The 15,336-nt window shown below is 37.2% G+C and overlaps 1 protein-coding gene across 2 annotated transcripts in view; it reads right to left on the bottom strand.

Moving 5' to 3' along the window:
• CACNA2D3 (calcium voltage-gated channel auxiliary subunit alpha2delta 3) overlaps positions 1-15,336 on the bottom strand; it is a 381,968-nt gene that overhangs the window by 28,440 nt on the left and 338,192 nt on the right. For both annotated transcript variants that reach the window (XM_063164664.1, XM_063164665.1), the window contains 4 exons: positions 13,308-13,369; positions 12,393-12,437; positions 9,033-9,095; positions 6,392-6,462 (listed from right to left, as the gene is read on the bottom strand). In XM_063164664.1, the coding sequence (XP_063020734.1) occupies positions 6,392-6,462; positions 9,033-9,095; positions 12,393-12,437; positions 13,308-13,369 (241 nt within the window). The remainder of the gene's footprint in view (positions 1-6,391; positions 6,463-9,032; positions 9,096-12,392; positions 12,438-13,307; positions 13,370-15,336) is intronic.

Here is a 15,336-nt window from a genome sequence, read left to right as displayed (position 1 = left end):
ACTTCATGGTCAACCAGTGGACTTCAATATTCTGCTAAGCAGTGTTAATCAACCACTATTATAATACTATTATATATATCCTAGTATATATATATGCACTGTTATACCATTCAATACTATAAATAGAATATATATACTACTGCAATGTCATGTAAAAGATCTATTATAATTTGAAATTAATTTTTGATATTGATAAAAGCCTTTCCCCCCTCAGTATTTGAATTTGGATTATATTTCTTATGTAATTATTGCATTCTGATAAAGTCAATAGTTTCTTTAAATGCTCAAAGATAAAAATGTACTAAAAGACTGAAATCTGTACTCCCACAAATAACCAGAAATATAATTAATATTGAACCCCAACATGCTAGGTGATATTTATTGTAGATTGTCTTATGTTATTGCAGGGAGTATTCAGCAATCTAAGATTGCACTATGATTAAGGGAAAGAAAACAAATAAATAATTTTACTTAGAACACTCTTCATTTAACAGGGGAAAAATTAATAAATTTTAGAGGGATGGCAGAAGGAAAGAGTTTTAATGAATAACCTCAAAATCATGTGGATCACTACAGAACTTGGAAAGGCTTGATATCATCTGTGGATGATACTGCTTTTAGTTAGATGAGTTTAGTTTGAGCAGATGTATTTGAACCTTCCAGTGTGAAGGTTCTGATTCAGGAAAAATGAGAAATCAGCTAATATATCCAGGTTTTAAAAAAGGAAAAACAAAAAGAAAGAAAAGGAGCAAATGCTTAGAAAAGTACATAGCTTTCTGAATAAAATCTGGAATAGGTTTTGGGTTTAAAACATTGCATTGCTGTCTCAGTAACTTTCAAAGTGGGCTGTTCAACACCTAGCTCAAAGTTTCTAAAGATGATTCAGACAATCATAGCACAGGATGTGCAAAATATAGCAGTGAAAGCATTACTGCAAAATGTCCTTAAAAACCTGGAAACAAATAAGAATTTTGTAACACACTTCAAAGATTAGTGCATGAAGCTGAAAACCACGTTGAAATTTGAACACTGCAACATACTGAACCAGCTCCAGCTAGGAATGGTATCATATGGGTTCCAAGGCATTCACTATTTCAAATCCTGTTGTTTTGGCTTTATTCTTATTCTTATAATAGGGAAGCAAAAGCCTTCCAGCCCTATTCCTTATAAAAGGTAGGAGAGCATTTGCACTCAAAGCAGTTGCCCAAGATGCTTTGGTGCTCCTGTGCTCAGGTGTCATTTCCAGGGTGTTCTTTTACTGCTAAAGTCTTCCTGAGATTTTAGAAAATAGACTTTCTTCTCACTCAGAAAGACTTAACCCAGTGTTGCAGAAGAAAGGCTTCCAGAGCACCCTCTCTGAAGTGATTGTATTTCAGCTTTAAGTAACTGTTTGCAGCTGACCATGCTGCGTCCAGCTGATGATAGTGAGGGAACACAGCTTCCTAAGCCCACCTGTGTGCCCAAATCCATGCTCTGTACCACAGCTGCTCCCAGAGAACTTTGTTCTTGCTACAGAGGACATTCCTGAGACTTTCTGAGACCACCACACTGTCCCCCTCCACACCTGAAGTCCAGAGAGCAACTGTGTTCAGCATCAGCTATTTAGCACAACCAAAATGTGCACTGTCAGTTCATGTGACTTCAGCAGCCAAACACACCTTACCGAAAACCCTTTTATTGTCAATTTCCTGATACAATAAATGCCACTCTCCTACTTTTGAGCACTTACAATTGAGTATGAATCTGGTCCAAGAAAATTAAACTTCCAAGACCTACCAGCAGCACAGGATACTTTGGCAGATGCAATTTCTATTGCTTTCAGCCAGGTTTTCAGCACACCCATGGATTTCTACTAGGTAGTATAAATACCACCAATGATAATTGTAGCAGCTGAAAGGTCTTCAATGCATAAAATTTCAAATTTTTTGTCAGCAGTTCAAGATTTCAAATAATGTGTAGGAAAAATAAGCTTTTTACCATGGAAGTGAACATCCAGTCTACAGGAAAAGAAAAAATGCCTTAAAGAGCTGAACAAAGCAAGCCAGTAGTACAGAAATCCTAATTATTGACCCTGTGCTTTATTCAGGAGTCTGTGGAAAAATCAGTGATGACTATAGCTAGATTGTGGTGGGAAGATGTTCATAACTCAGACCTAAGGTGTGCAGCCTGTCTGGCATTGTCACAAGGAAGGGAAAGAGGGACAGTGCTGAATGTTGTGAAGAGCAAAGCAGCTCCTAAGCCTAGAGAGGCTCCCGTGGGGAGACAGCAGGACACTGCAGGAAAGCCCTGACTGTTGCTGCTCTGGCTCTCACATCTGCACTGACAGATTATTAGTGTCCACAAGCTGCCAGGGTAATACCTTTCACCAAAATCAGTGGAAAGAATAAAACTAAATTACGGCATTTTGACGAAACAAACTTGTCATCACGTATCTTTGCATTTAGTGCTCAGCTATTCCCAATTGCCAATGTTCTCAAGGAATAACATGTATAAAAACTGCAACTCAGCCTGTATTTACAGAATATGGAATGAAAACTTCTTTATGTAACAAATATGCCTGTGTTTCTCCTTAAGTGTATAAACTGATTCTGTATATGAATACACTGCCTTAAAAGTAATATTTACAGAGACAAAGTCAAACAATGCCTAAAACTCAGATTAAAGACATTAATTTTAGATATCACAGGATGAAAATATGAGCAGAAAACATACCCCACAGCAATGCGGGAGTTTCAGTGTGCAGGTATCAGATGCACATTTAGTAAATGCTGGAGTAAAAAGTAAACCTTGTTGGTAATGACAATTTGTCCAATGCCAAGTCCAAAAACTGCAATTTGGAATGTTCCTGCAGTCTATGTCTGATCTTCTGCAAAGCATACATGTACGATTTGCCCAATTAATAGCAGCTAAATCTACGACTGTAAAAATACACATGAAAAAACCACAAATTTTAAATGTGTCAATTTAGCACAAAAAAAAATTAAGAATATCTTAATAAAATGCTTCAATATGAAATAATGGCCAAAATATCCTTCATTTGGAGGCTGTGCTGCATCAGTGAAAACTCTGTCCTATTGTTAAGCAACCAGTTACTATTCTCATGATTTGGACTTAAGAATTTACTAAACTACTTTCTAGGAAGAGAACAAACTTCTGAATTTATTTTATTCTCATAACCTGGGGAAAAAAACACTTGCTAAGTTTTGCTTATAAAGCAAATCAAGGCAGACAGATGAAAATCTGCCTTTTGGTGCATGAGGAGAGCACAGGTGAAGGATCTGCACTACAAGAAAAACTGGGAAACAACAGAAGCTCTCAGAGCAGCAAGAAGTTGATAGACTGAGCCTCAGCTCCTGGGAAAGCTGCATTTCAGGGGTGTGCCACCTCAGTCCTACATCCTGACAACCTGGTCAAATGACAATATTGACAAATACCAAAATTACAAAATTACAAAATGCCAAATACCAATGCATAGACTCTTCTGTGTAAGAGGATGCCTGCTGGAAAGAGAACTGTAAGAGGAAATGATGCTGCTTCCATATTTTTCATATAGAATTGCTCAGTTTTCCTCCTACTGGAAAGGGTGAAAGTGTTTGGAAGTCAAGAGAGGTTTCATTTTCTCTTAGAGATTTATTATGCTTATTTCTTTAGGGATCTCATTGCTTTGATAGCCCTTAATTTTCCTGATGTTAGTGTTGGTTTTTAGATTTTCATGGTTCAAGCTGTTGAATTTTTTTTTCACTGTTTTTATATAAACAAAGTGCTGAGAAAAACATAAAGAAACTTTTCTAAGTTATGTGAAGCAGATACTTTTCCATAAGCACATCCTAATTTATTTAATAATACATTTAAATCATATTTAAATTATTTAACTGTGTGCAATACTTAAGGTAGAAGATAAACATAATTTTGCTAAATGAAATCATAGAGCATGTCACGTTGCTGTGCAGGCACTGATATAGTTTTTCTCCCTAATTATAAACCCCATAAACTAAGAAAATATACATACATACATATGCACACATTATTCAAAAGAAGTACTGAGTTTAAAGAAATTGAGGAGGGAAGGAGGTATTTAAGTTCACTTTAAAAAATAAACAGCGACCATAAAAATTGAATTTCATCCTGCTGCAGGTTGAAAAGAAATACAGTCAGCAGCAAACAACCCCCTTTTGTTTAGCACTTCCATCTCAATCCTACAAAGCACTTCTATATCACTCCAAGTCTGCAGTAGCTGGGAGAGCAGACAAAGAGTTATTTCATTCCCTTTGTGGGTGCAGAGGCTGGAAGCTGGCAGGGATCACAAGGTGGGAGCACACACTGGCACTGCCCCTGGATCCCTGCACCGGAGGGAGAGGGGACCCCCAGTCCCGCGGCTGCTGGGGCTGACAGCAAATCTCCTGCAGGGCACATCAGGCCCCACAGAACCTTCTAAAGTCACCCCAGAGGGAGCACAGCCAGCTCCAGAGGGCAGGGTTACAAAATTCACCTGCTGGACTGTGTACATGCCATGTAAGAAGCAAATTGCAGGGAAGGATGCTCTGGGCATTATCAGGAGGAAATGCAATGACAGAGCTCTGTCTCTGCTCTGCCCCCAAGGTAAGAGCAGCAATGACAATATAATGTGTGCAAGGCCCACCTGCTGCTCTCAGGGAAATCCCTCTGCTGACAGATCTTGCCACTGAACCAAGCATCCTTTTTATTTTCCTCTTATATAAATAAATGTTGAAAAAGCAAAACACAATCCCCACCCAGACAAATTGATAATCTTACAAATATTGTAAATGCATGTATTTTTCTTGAGAACCAGCAAAGATTTCTTCTTCATATTGTTGGAATAATTTATTTAAAGGCCTCATCTAACACAGCTCAAAGAAAGTTTCTTGGAGTTTTTTTGCTGCTGCTATCTGCTGTAGGGGAAGTTGCTCACTTGCAATTACTCCACTTTGATTCTATCCCATCTTTAACTGATTTGCAATGGTCATTTTATCATGGTTGAATAATTGGCTCATTGTGCATACATTTTCTTTAGTATGCAGCTCAGTTACACCGACCTTATGCCTTCATTATCTCTAAATAATTAAGTACAAGACCAGCAAAATCCTATCCAATGGTCTAGTCCAAAGATCCACCCACAGCTCTCAAGCTATGCCTGTTTTCTCAATGGTGGTACCTACCACTGTCAATCACTGAGTAGATGTTTTGTTTGAAATGCCTTGTGGGGCAGGACTAAACAAATTGGGACAAGTTAAAGCATTATCCCTTGGTTTTGACTGTATTTTGTCCTTTGCATTAAATAAAATGCTTCATCTCTTGTCCAAACAGATCCTTTCATTGCCAAATCCAGTTTATAAACAGTGGTATTACTTCACTTCCTTCTACAGCATATGTTAAATATGTAGTGCTAAATGCAAAAAAGTCACCACCCTCAGGAAACGAGGATTGGGGATGATTCCATGAGTGCTAGATGCTCACATTTCAGGTCAGTCATTCACTGGCAGTGGTATCAGCTGCCAGGCACAGACACAGCTTAGGGGAGCTGATTTACCAAGCAAGCCCACGAACCAGAGGGAGATTCAGAGAGGCTCTGCACAACCCTCACAGGTTGTAACTAAACTCAGTGATGGATGGCAGCAGTGATGTCTCTTTTTATTCATACTAGAAATGCACAGGAAAATAAAAAGGAAAAGTATAAAAGGAGTTTTCTTGTGCTGAAGTGGACAAAGGGGTACAGAACAGCTCTCTGACCACATGAACAATTCTTAGACCTTGTGAAAGCCAGGAAGACTCCAGTGGCGAGTTACAGGTTAAAGGGAAATTTTATTCTTAATTCCTCAGAGTGCACAATTTATTTCAAAGGACAACACAAAATCACTGTTAGTTTTGAATGTCACCATGATAGTGAGACCAGGTCAATAGTCACAACCACGTTCAAAGGTAAGTTAGCATGTGAATGGAGATGGATTACTGGGAGAACATATTTTCCCTTCAATAGCAGGACATTTTGCACTGTCTAGCTCAAGCAATCTCCAACTTTTTACAGGTCAAAATGATAATGTGATGTAAATGTTCTGCTTTAAAGCTGTTTAAAACTGCTCAGTAATGGATATGGCCCAATCCCCTTTCCACCTGAGCCCAGTGGGAAGAGGAAAAGGACACAGTTTTAGCATTGCTGTCAAATAAACCATTGTTTAATAAGAAACTCACTCTAGACTGACTCCAATACTCTCAATATTTGATGTGTATGAAATCAAATTACATTTAGGTTATACAGAAAAGATACAGAGGTACAGATGAGAATCCAGCCACACTGCCACTCTTGGCTTCTTTATACATGACTTTGTGTTTTTTTGTTAGAAATTTTTTTAAGAGATAAAATGTTAATTCTTACCTCTTAAAAGAGCCCATTGATAGTAACTTGTTCATCACAGCCCCTTCAACCTCCCCAAAAAAGTAACCAGTCTGTAAGGGGAAAATGCAAGGAATTACCAAAATGTGGATAAATGCAAAACAACACTGGATGCAGTTTAAACTGGCATATTCAGGATCTGGCAAGAGTGGCTTTGACAGCTACACAGACAGGTTTTCAGGACTGCTGCTACATAAAACCTGAAGAGGACTTCCCAGTCAGGGCAAATTGTTGGGATTATATTATTGCCCCTGAGCAGATGTGAGAGCTTAAACAATATATTGAGGTACATTATATAACATCCAATATCAAAAATAAAAGCCTTCCAAACCTAAAGCTTGTAAGGAAAACACACTAATCTGATCACAAACTCTTGTGATTAAAATGTTACTCAAAAAAGATATAAACAGGTTGTGAGAGGATTTCATAAACAGTCATTAAAAAACATTGTTTATAATTCCTGTATGACCCGTTTAAGGAGCTGGAACAGTACATTTCATCAATCCTATAAATTTTAACTCCATTCAGAGTCATTTCATACTTAAAACCACTCAGCTTGATGAATTACTCATTTTGTCCCTATTCAGTACTTGTGGACTAATAAAAATAAATCTCTGTTGAGAAAACAAACATTGCTGTTATAAATTTGGTCAGCAAGATGGAAGCGACTCCATCATCTGCAGCCATTCCTGTGACAGTGGAAAATCTTGCAAGTACAGCACTTTTCTACCTTGGGAAGACCTGTTTTATTTTAGAGCCTCAGCTCCCAGGAGGATTGGATATTTCTCTTCATTGTTTAAAGGGAGAAATCCCACAATTTATGAGGGGGAAAGGGCACTACACTCTCAAATTGCATGGATTCCATAGGTTTTGTATGAACTAAACCCCAATTCCATTACAAGGAACTTAGCTGACCTCAAGTATGCACCTGGGAGTTGGCAGGCAGAAAAGTTACAGCCCCAGCTAAAAAAAGGCATTCCTCCACCTAAAAGGCAAGTATTGCCTTTTTTTCCCCCTTCTTTTCCTCAGGGGAACCTTGGAACATTTTCCAAAACATATGGGTATGTAAAGTCTCCTAGAAACACAAGGAACATGACTAAAAATACCAGCTTCAATAGCCCTGGCTGACTGATGAAGAAAGATTACCCTAACGATTGGAGAGGCAGGCAACGTCAAGAAACTCCAAACCATAAATGCCTCACATAACCTTAGATAGCAATAAACCTGATTTGTCAGCTTGTGCACCAGTCTGATGAAGACATTTCAGTGACAGTTCTCTCCACAAAAGCTCCCTTTGTAAATGCCAGCTCTCCCCCAAGCAGTTACACTCAGGTTAGCATTTTTTTAATACATCAGGATTTAGTTGCAACGCAGAATTACTCTGCCCCACAAACCTGATTCTTGGAGCAGTTCAGGTCATGTTTGGAAAGCTGATAGATAGAAAAACAGTGCTGAAGCAACCCCAGACAGGCCAGGAATTGGTAAGGCATCATCCCATTTCTCTACTCCTTCTCTACCCACAACAGTCTGTTTACTCACTATACATATATAAAATATATGTACACTATACTATATATAAAATAGACATACACGAATGTAATCTTATTATAAATTTACATAAACACAGAGACTTCCCTGCTGCCCTTCTTTGACTTGGATACATTTAACTAATAAAACAGGTCAGAATATATTTCCAGCCTACTTCTGGTGCAACAGTTGTCCAAACTATTCAAAGGAATAGTAATGGCTTTTATCAGGTGAGTACCAAAAGAAACATCTCTTCCTAATCATCACTGGCCATAGCCAGCTATGAGCTGGCCAATCACTGGCACAAGTCACAGCTCTGCATCTGTAAATAGCACCAACAACTCAAGGGGAAATGGCAAACAGGTTTTCAGTGTATCAAGATTATTCCATAATGAGTGTATTTCTTAGGTCATGCTCATCATAAGAAAATTCAGCTGAGGGCACAATAGGAGGGTGGCTATTCGCATTCACAGTCCCAACACATAAAACAATTCAACTTCAAACAATCCTGGCCTGACTGGGGGACCATCCCATCAGTTTTCAGGCAAAAGTTAACGAGAATGGTGATGGTTCCTTTATAAGGTTTGCAGGATTGAGCAAAACATTCTATGATTCTGTGATAATCATATTTCTGGTCCTCTCCATTGTGATGCTGAGTGCTTAATTTTAATCCTTCAATGACTGTAATCCCCTTCAGAAAACAAACTCCTCAGGCAACAGCTCTGTAAAATCTCATTATCTTAAGTTTGAATGTAAAAGCTCTGTGTCCTCCCCCTCTCCCTTCCCAACCTTTCCATGTGACAAAAATGGCACAGGGAGTTTTTTTTTTTTTTGGAGTAAAAGCCTCTTACAGAAGACAGACACTTCTGCAGCAAGAAAGGTCTTTAAAGAGAACATTTATGAGTTTAAGAACAGACGCTGCTCCAATGGGAGAAAGAAACTGAGCTGCAGTGAGAATAAAGCTTATATTCTTTGTAGAGGGAATTTTTTTATGTTGCTAATTCCTTATCATTTTCAGATGGTGGCCTATTTTAAAAAAAAGTAATTTTAGATTAATCTATTACATGAGAAGTCTCAACAAAAATCTTACACTTACCTGTTGATAGTCTTCAGACACTAAAATAAATCCATTGTTATCTATTAGGTAACAGTTGATTGTCTGAAAAATAATAAAATACTATTTTAATTTTTGATTTTAGGACACAGCAATAAGTTAATTATATACTTTACTTCTAAGTCAATTATAAATGTCTAAAATATTCAGGTTTTTATAAGGTTTTACATAAACTCAAAATAAGTGTAGTCTTGGTTATGGGATATCATCCAATTTAATTTGTACGCTTTTTTCATGCAAAACTAAACAAAGATGTGTACAGAATTGGAGGATATAATATAATTACAAACAAACATAAAAACCAAAATTTTGTGGTTTCATAATCCCTTCTTAGAAGTTTTCCTTATAGCAAAGTTTGCAAAGGCAGAGAACTTCTGTGCTCCTGATGGCCTCCTCTGTATTTGGAGAAAAACATCAGCACAATGTCATTACCCTAACGATGCACTAATGAAAACACAGTGTCAGCCTGCAGAACCAACAGGGGACCAGGCAGTATTTTTTAATTTGTTCACTGGGGGATGGGACCAGAAACTTCTGTAAAAGAGGCCCCACAGGTCTCCTAAAGCTTTTCAAATTGTATTTTTAATTGGGAACTGGGTTTAGAGGCAGAACTGTTAGCTTTTGGTAGGTCAGACGTCTGAACTGTATAAAACACGGCAAAGCCAAATCAGAGCTTCCCTCCACACACACATGCACCATTTTAACCTCACAGAATTACTTGCTACAGGCAAAGTTTTAATTACTGCACTTCAGAGTTTCAACATGAGGTTTAACTCAAACCCTGAAACCTTGATATAACCCACTTTCTCCTCAGGTTTGCCAAATAACTATCTCAGTGTTAAATCTTTATTGTATTTCTATTGTTGGTCTAAATCAGCAACATTTTTATCTTTGCTTATTGAATTTTCCATGACATTCGTATAAAAGGAAAAAAATAAGCCAAAAATGGCTTTCAATACAGGAATCCTCCTGGCTTTGTTTTTGATTCAAAACCTTTCCTGCAGCAAATGGGGAGATTTTTACAGAAATATGACAAATTATGCTTTCTGCTGTGCTCTGCACATCCAGCAAGACCACTGTGCTGTTTTAGGGAGGAAAGCAGCCCCACGCAGCTGTAGCTGTGCAAGTTGTGAAAATGCAGTCTGATGTTTCCAGAGATGCTCAAGTGCGCCTGATTCTCATTCTGACCACATATTAGCACTGTCCTGTGGGGCCAAAGAGGAGAAACTTGCAGAAATGCTAGCTTGAAGTGAAGGTTTTAAAAAAACCCTGAAGCTGCAATCTGGCAAAAGTTGAGAATGAACATCATTCCCTAATGCAAATGCAGGATATTCATTCTAAAAGGAGAACCCAAGGCACAGGCAACCCCAGTGGCAGAAAACCTGTCAGAAAGGAAGTGGAAACAACTCATTTTCCACCTTTGGTCTGCTAGAAAGCCCAAAGCTGGCAGATGCAATGTGAAAAGCTGCTGGTGCGGGCCAGGAACTGAGCAGAGCTGATGCACTCAGAGAGGCAGCTCCTCCATCCCAACGGGGTGGGAAGGATGGAATTTCAGATCCAGGCTCCAAGTGCACAGCTCTGCTCTCCCCAAAGCCAGCCTGAAACCTCCCACTGACTGCCCAGGAGAGGAGCTGAGTCAACACTGAGATCTTCTGAGGATACGTATTTGCAGTCCTCATGCATGAAAGATTATTATAAAGACACTGCTTTAGAAACAACATTTCTCCATAGTATAGAAAATAAATAAAAGAGGTCATGCTGGACAAGAAAAAGTGTAGGCTTATTTTCATAGTTTATGGCTTATGTGCTGTTGGGAAAAGACTGGCTCAATTCAAGAATTAGTGGCCACGTCTCAAATCTGTAAGATTTGGTTACTCACTAGCACATTTGTATCACTATAAAAGAAATTAATTTTTTAGCACTGTTATTGGAAACAGGCATAATGCAATAAATGGAATCTATATATTTTTTGTGCAATGTGAAGATAAGAGGGTTTCTATTTCAATCAATTTTAGAAATATTAACTAGGAAAAAAAAATTCATTCAGAACCATTCATTCACCACTTGCCAGCAAGATAAATAACTTCCACTATTACTACTGTGTGAAAGAAGCAGCTTGTAATTTAACTTTAGCATGGACAAAGGGCAGCAGAATGCATTTACTCATTACTAGCAAATCTTAGATTTCTGATACAAGGTTTATGCATGGGATAACAGCATTTGCATAGACTACAGCTGTATGAAAGAGCTCTAATTCACAATGTTTCACAGGTATTGGAAGGGAACTATGCTCAGGTTTGCCCAAAGGTTCAAGTTCAGTGAATTTCAGATTTCAAGGGAACGTTCCATAGGCGTAGAGTCCCTGAGCTTGTAAAACTGCAGGCATGAAGTCCAGAATAAACACAGCAAGAATGTTAACTGAGGTCTGAGAACACATCTGAACTACAGAAACTTTGATGCAGTTCAAGTCCTCTATGTATTTTTCACAGCTCCAGTGTACAATAACAGTAATGGAATGTAATGTGTATTAAGAAACCAAAAATGAAATAGAAAGAAAACAGAACATGCAAATAAAACATGAGGCATCAGGAAAACAAGAATAAATGAGCAAATTCAAAGTTCTCAAGAAAAAAAAAAGTATTTTTAATTAATGGGGTGTCTCTATATTAGGACCAAAGGTATCACACACTCATCACTTGACTCCCTTTATTTTTAATTATACTTACAATTATCATGTTATTATTAATAGTCATTAATATTTATTGACTATCGTGCCATTCAATTTGCATTAATGTCGTCATGTTTACTTTTAAATGCTTTAATTTATACTGTAAAAGTTCAGCAGATATTTTCTTGCCATTGAGAGAAGCTGTGAAAGTCAACAGACTCACCAGAGGAGCTGTGATATTTGTTTGAGTCCTATCAACAGTGTGTTTTGCCATTAAGGAAAAGTCTGGAATCTCTAAATCAGCAATGTCCACACTATTACTAAATTTCTACATGTATGGTTCCTGCTGGCATCCAGCTGAAGGCTTTAAACTGCTAGTGGCTTTTTTTTTTTCATTAACAATAAAGTGGATGCCTTAGCACTGCTTCAAATTATTTCCCAAAGTGGATTCACAAAGCAGAAATTATTGCAGCACATATTTGAGGTACTGGAGTCAGCCTTGTAATTCAGTGGGTACCCGTAACAGGCATAAAAAAGTCTCACTATCCAAACAGTGTAATATTTACAAGGTGATAAAGACCATAAGGTACAATGAGATGTTCAAATTAAATTCATTAACTGTATCTTCTACTGGAGCAGAGATATAAAATGGAAAAAATCTGTTAAATACTTACTTCATCATCACAACTTATAGCACATCTGCCATCAAGAGATGCACACTACAGAGGATAAAAAAAAATAAAATCAATATTTTCAATTCTGTTTTTGATGATTAAAAAATAAAACTTTATATAAATTCATATGAGCAAAATTTTAAGGGAGATGATATTGATTACATCTTTATATAAATTAATTCTAAAAATGACTAGCAAACTTTCAAATTGTTCACCAAATGTGTTCTGTTTCTCTCTGCAGAGAAAGGGTTCATTCACACTGTGACAATTTCAGCTGCTTTAAACACCAGAATCTCCTCCATACTCTAAATCTTTGGGGCCATTCATAGATGAGAGAAGATTCTCCAGCAGGGGTGGGGCAGGGTTTATTTTCTGTAACAGCACAGCTACAGTCGATTCTCAAACCAGGGATGGCATCTCCTAATCCTCACAAAGTACCTGATTATCTTCTTCAGTGAGTACAAATTCTATAATCCCTGAATGGTTTAGGTACATTTTACTGAGCAGTGTGAGTGCCAACCATGATTCAGTAATGTAGTTTTGTTAATTAACCTGATTACTTAGTGTTAGAGAGAAAACCTAGGTGAGAAGTCACGATTCTGCTATCATTAGAAACAAATTCCACATTTCTGTTTACTGTTTAGACTTTCCCTAAGGGAGAAAAACCATGCACCAACAAAATAATTCCTTATGTATTGGGGCCAAAAATTAATAAACTTTCAACTTGCTTCCAAAAATCAAGAAACTGCTCTTCATCACTGAATTCTCCTTTTCTGTATCCAAATATAAAACCAGAACAAGTCTTCAAATACATTGCTTCTTTACAATATTTTGCTTCTGACAAGATCACCACTTCCACAGTTAAAAAACTGTTGTGGATTCAATGACAAAAAAAACTTTCAATTTAAAATGTACCTGTCTGCTTGCAGTCCAAAATTTTCGCTGGAAAAATTCAAGTTTCATCTGGATACCTACAGCTAGGAAAGAGAAAAATAAATAAATAAACCCAGCATGCTTAATTCCTTCAAAATTATTCTTTAAAATTAGTAAGGAAGAAAAGGTTTCATTATGAAAAGATAAAGTTAAACCTAAAATAGAAAACCCCAATTAACTAAATTGAAGAGACCGCAGAGTCTTATTTTAAACCATTTAAACAGAAACATGCTAGTATAATGTGAAGAATACACATGGCAAACAAGAAAAAAAATTCAAATTGCATGTCTCCATAGTTAATATCAAAGAACCACAAGCTGAACATATTTATGTTCACACCAATTTCATTTATATTTCACTGATATCAACGTAGCTGTAGGAAACCCACACAACGTGTTTTCTACTGAAACTCGTGAAGGTTTTCTGAAACAACATGAAGATGCTGGTTGACACTTCAAGTGATGATTTGTTTTGAGGTCATTTAATACATAAATTGTCAGCGGAACACAAAAAGCATTAAAAATGCATTTGAAAAAATGAAAGTTAAGAGTATTATGTGTAATTCTGTAAAAGGGAAGTATCTGACAAATCTTACTGGCCATAAAATTTTTTTTTAATTATATTAACCATAATGAATTGCAATTTAAAAAAATCATTCTTCAAGACACTACTGGTTTAAGTTATATGTTTCTCATAATCTCAGGTGGGATTATTTTTTGCCAAATATCAATGACCCTTTCTTCCAGCCTGATCTGATGTTCCTATCACTGTTTCTATGGAAAAGCAATATAAAGCACTCAGGTTTGCAGAAGCTCCAAAAGCAGTTGGTTCTTCTTGTTTCACTTGCCCAAACTGAAATAATTCAAAAAAGTTTTAAAAGTCTGAAGATCTAACTCCTAGATATTAATGTTTTTTTTAAAAAATAAAGCCTCAAAAAAAAGTTGTTTTGGAAAACTGAATGAAATTTCATGTATTCATTCCTCCTCTAGGGCCAACAGCAGGAATAGTTTAAAAACATATTTATGTTTAGATTATTGGTACTTGCTTTTGCAAATGCACACACACTGATGTCATGCACATATTTGATTTTGTGTTAGCAGGTAGGGAAAAGTATGTGAAATGAAATCTGTAATGGACTGATACAATGGGATGTGAAATTACATAAGGAACTTTTCTGCTATCTGTAACTCATGGATGGTTTGGCTTCAGAGAGCAAGGAGAGGAATCCAGTTCTCCTTTTGAATAAACACCAGAGGAGACTCTCTAGCTACATTTCATTATCTATGAATTAATATTATGGTCCATGAGAAGATGCTGTCTGACAGCCAAGCAGCTCATTTGCTGCATCTACTGCTTGCCTTTGGGTTAACTGCTAGCACATCCTACCTTTTTATTTTCTGAAATGTAGGCAAAAAAACACACACACAGGAACTTTCAGGAACTTTCCCCAAGGAAATCCCGTCACTTCTGGATGCTGTGTCAGCATGGGAAGCGTCAATCTCATGTTCTTGGACAGAGCTGTGTGCACTGTACTCAGATATTGCTCATTTAAGGTCCTGATAAGCTTAGCCCTTTGGAGTTCACACTGTTAGAGATACCAGCAACCAGAAAACTGCTGCTCTTGAAAAGTGTTAATGAAAGGTAATGGAAGTAAAATAAACATTAATTAAAGAGGCAAAACTCTTATTCTCCCCTAATGAAATTATATGTATATACAAATTTGAGCAGGATTTTGGACTCAATGAGCACAGGAGATCCCTCCCACTCTAAATTATCTTATGATTCTGATTTAAAGGTAAAAGTTTTGTAGAAAAGTGATCACTTTACATCTTAGAACCTTCCTTACAAAGAGAGTCAGTATGCACAGGGAATTTTCTGTGTCCTGTACAAAACCTACCACACAACAGAATCTGAAACAGTGACAGGAGAATTACAGCAAAGCTCATCTGTGAAAGGTTCCACGAGCACGTTCCACTGAGTCACAATGGAATGCTGCAGCAGAACAACAATT

Source organism: Melospiza melodia, chromosome 10 (assembly GCF_035770615.1).
Source record: "Melospiza melodia melodia isolate bMelMel2 chromosome 10, bMelMel2.pri, whole genome shotgun sequence".
Taxonomy (NCBI): domain Eukaryota; kingdom Metazoa; phylum Chordata; class Aves; order Passeriformes; family Passerellidae; genus Melospiza; species Melospiza melodia.
The sequence above is the reverse complement of the archived record's forward strand: the minus strand, read 5'-3'. Positions and strand labels throughout refer to the sequence as shown.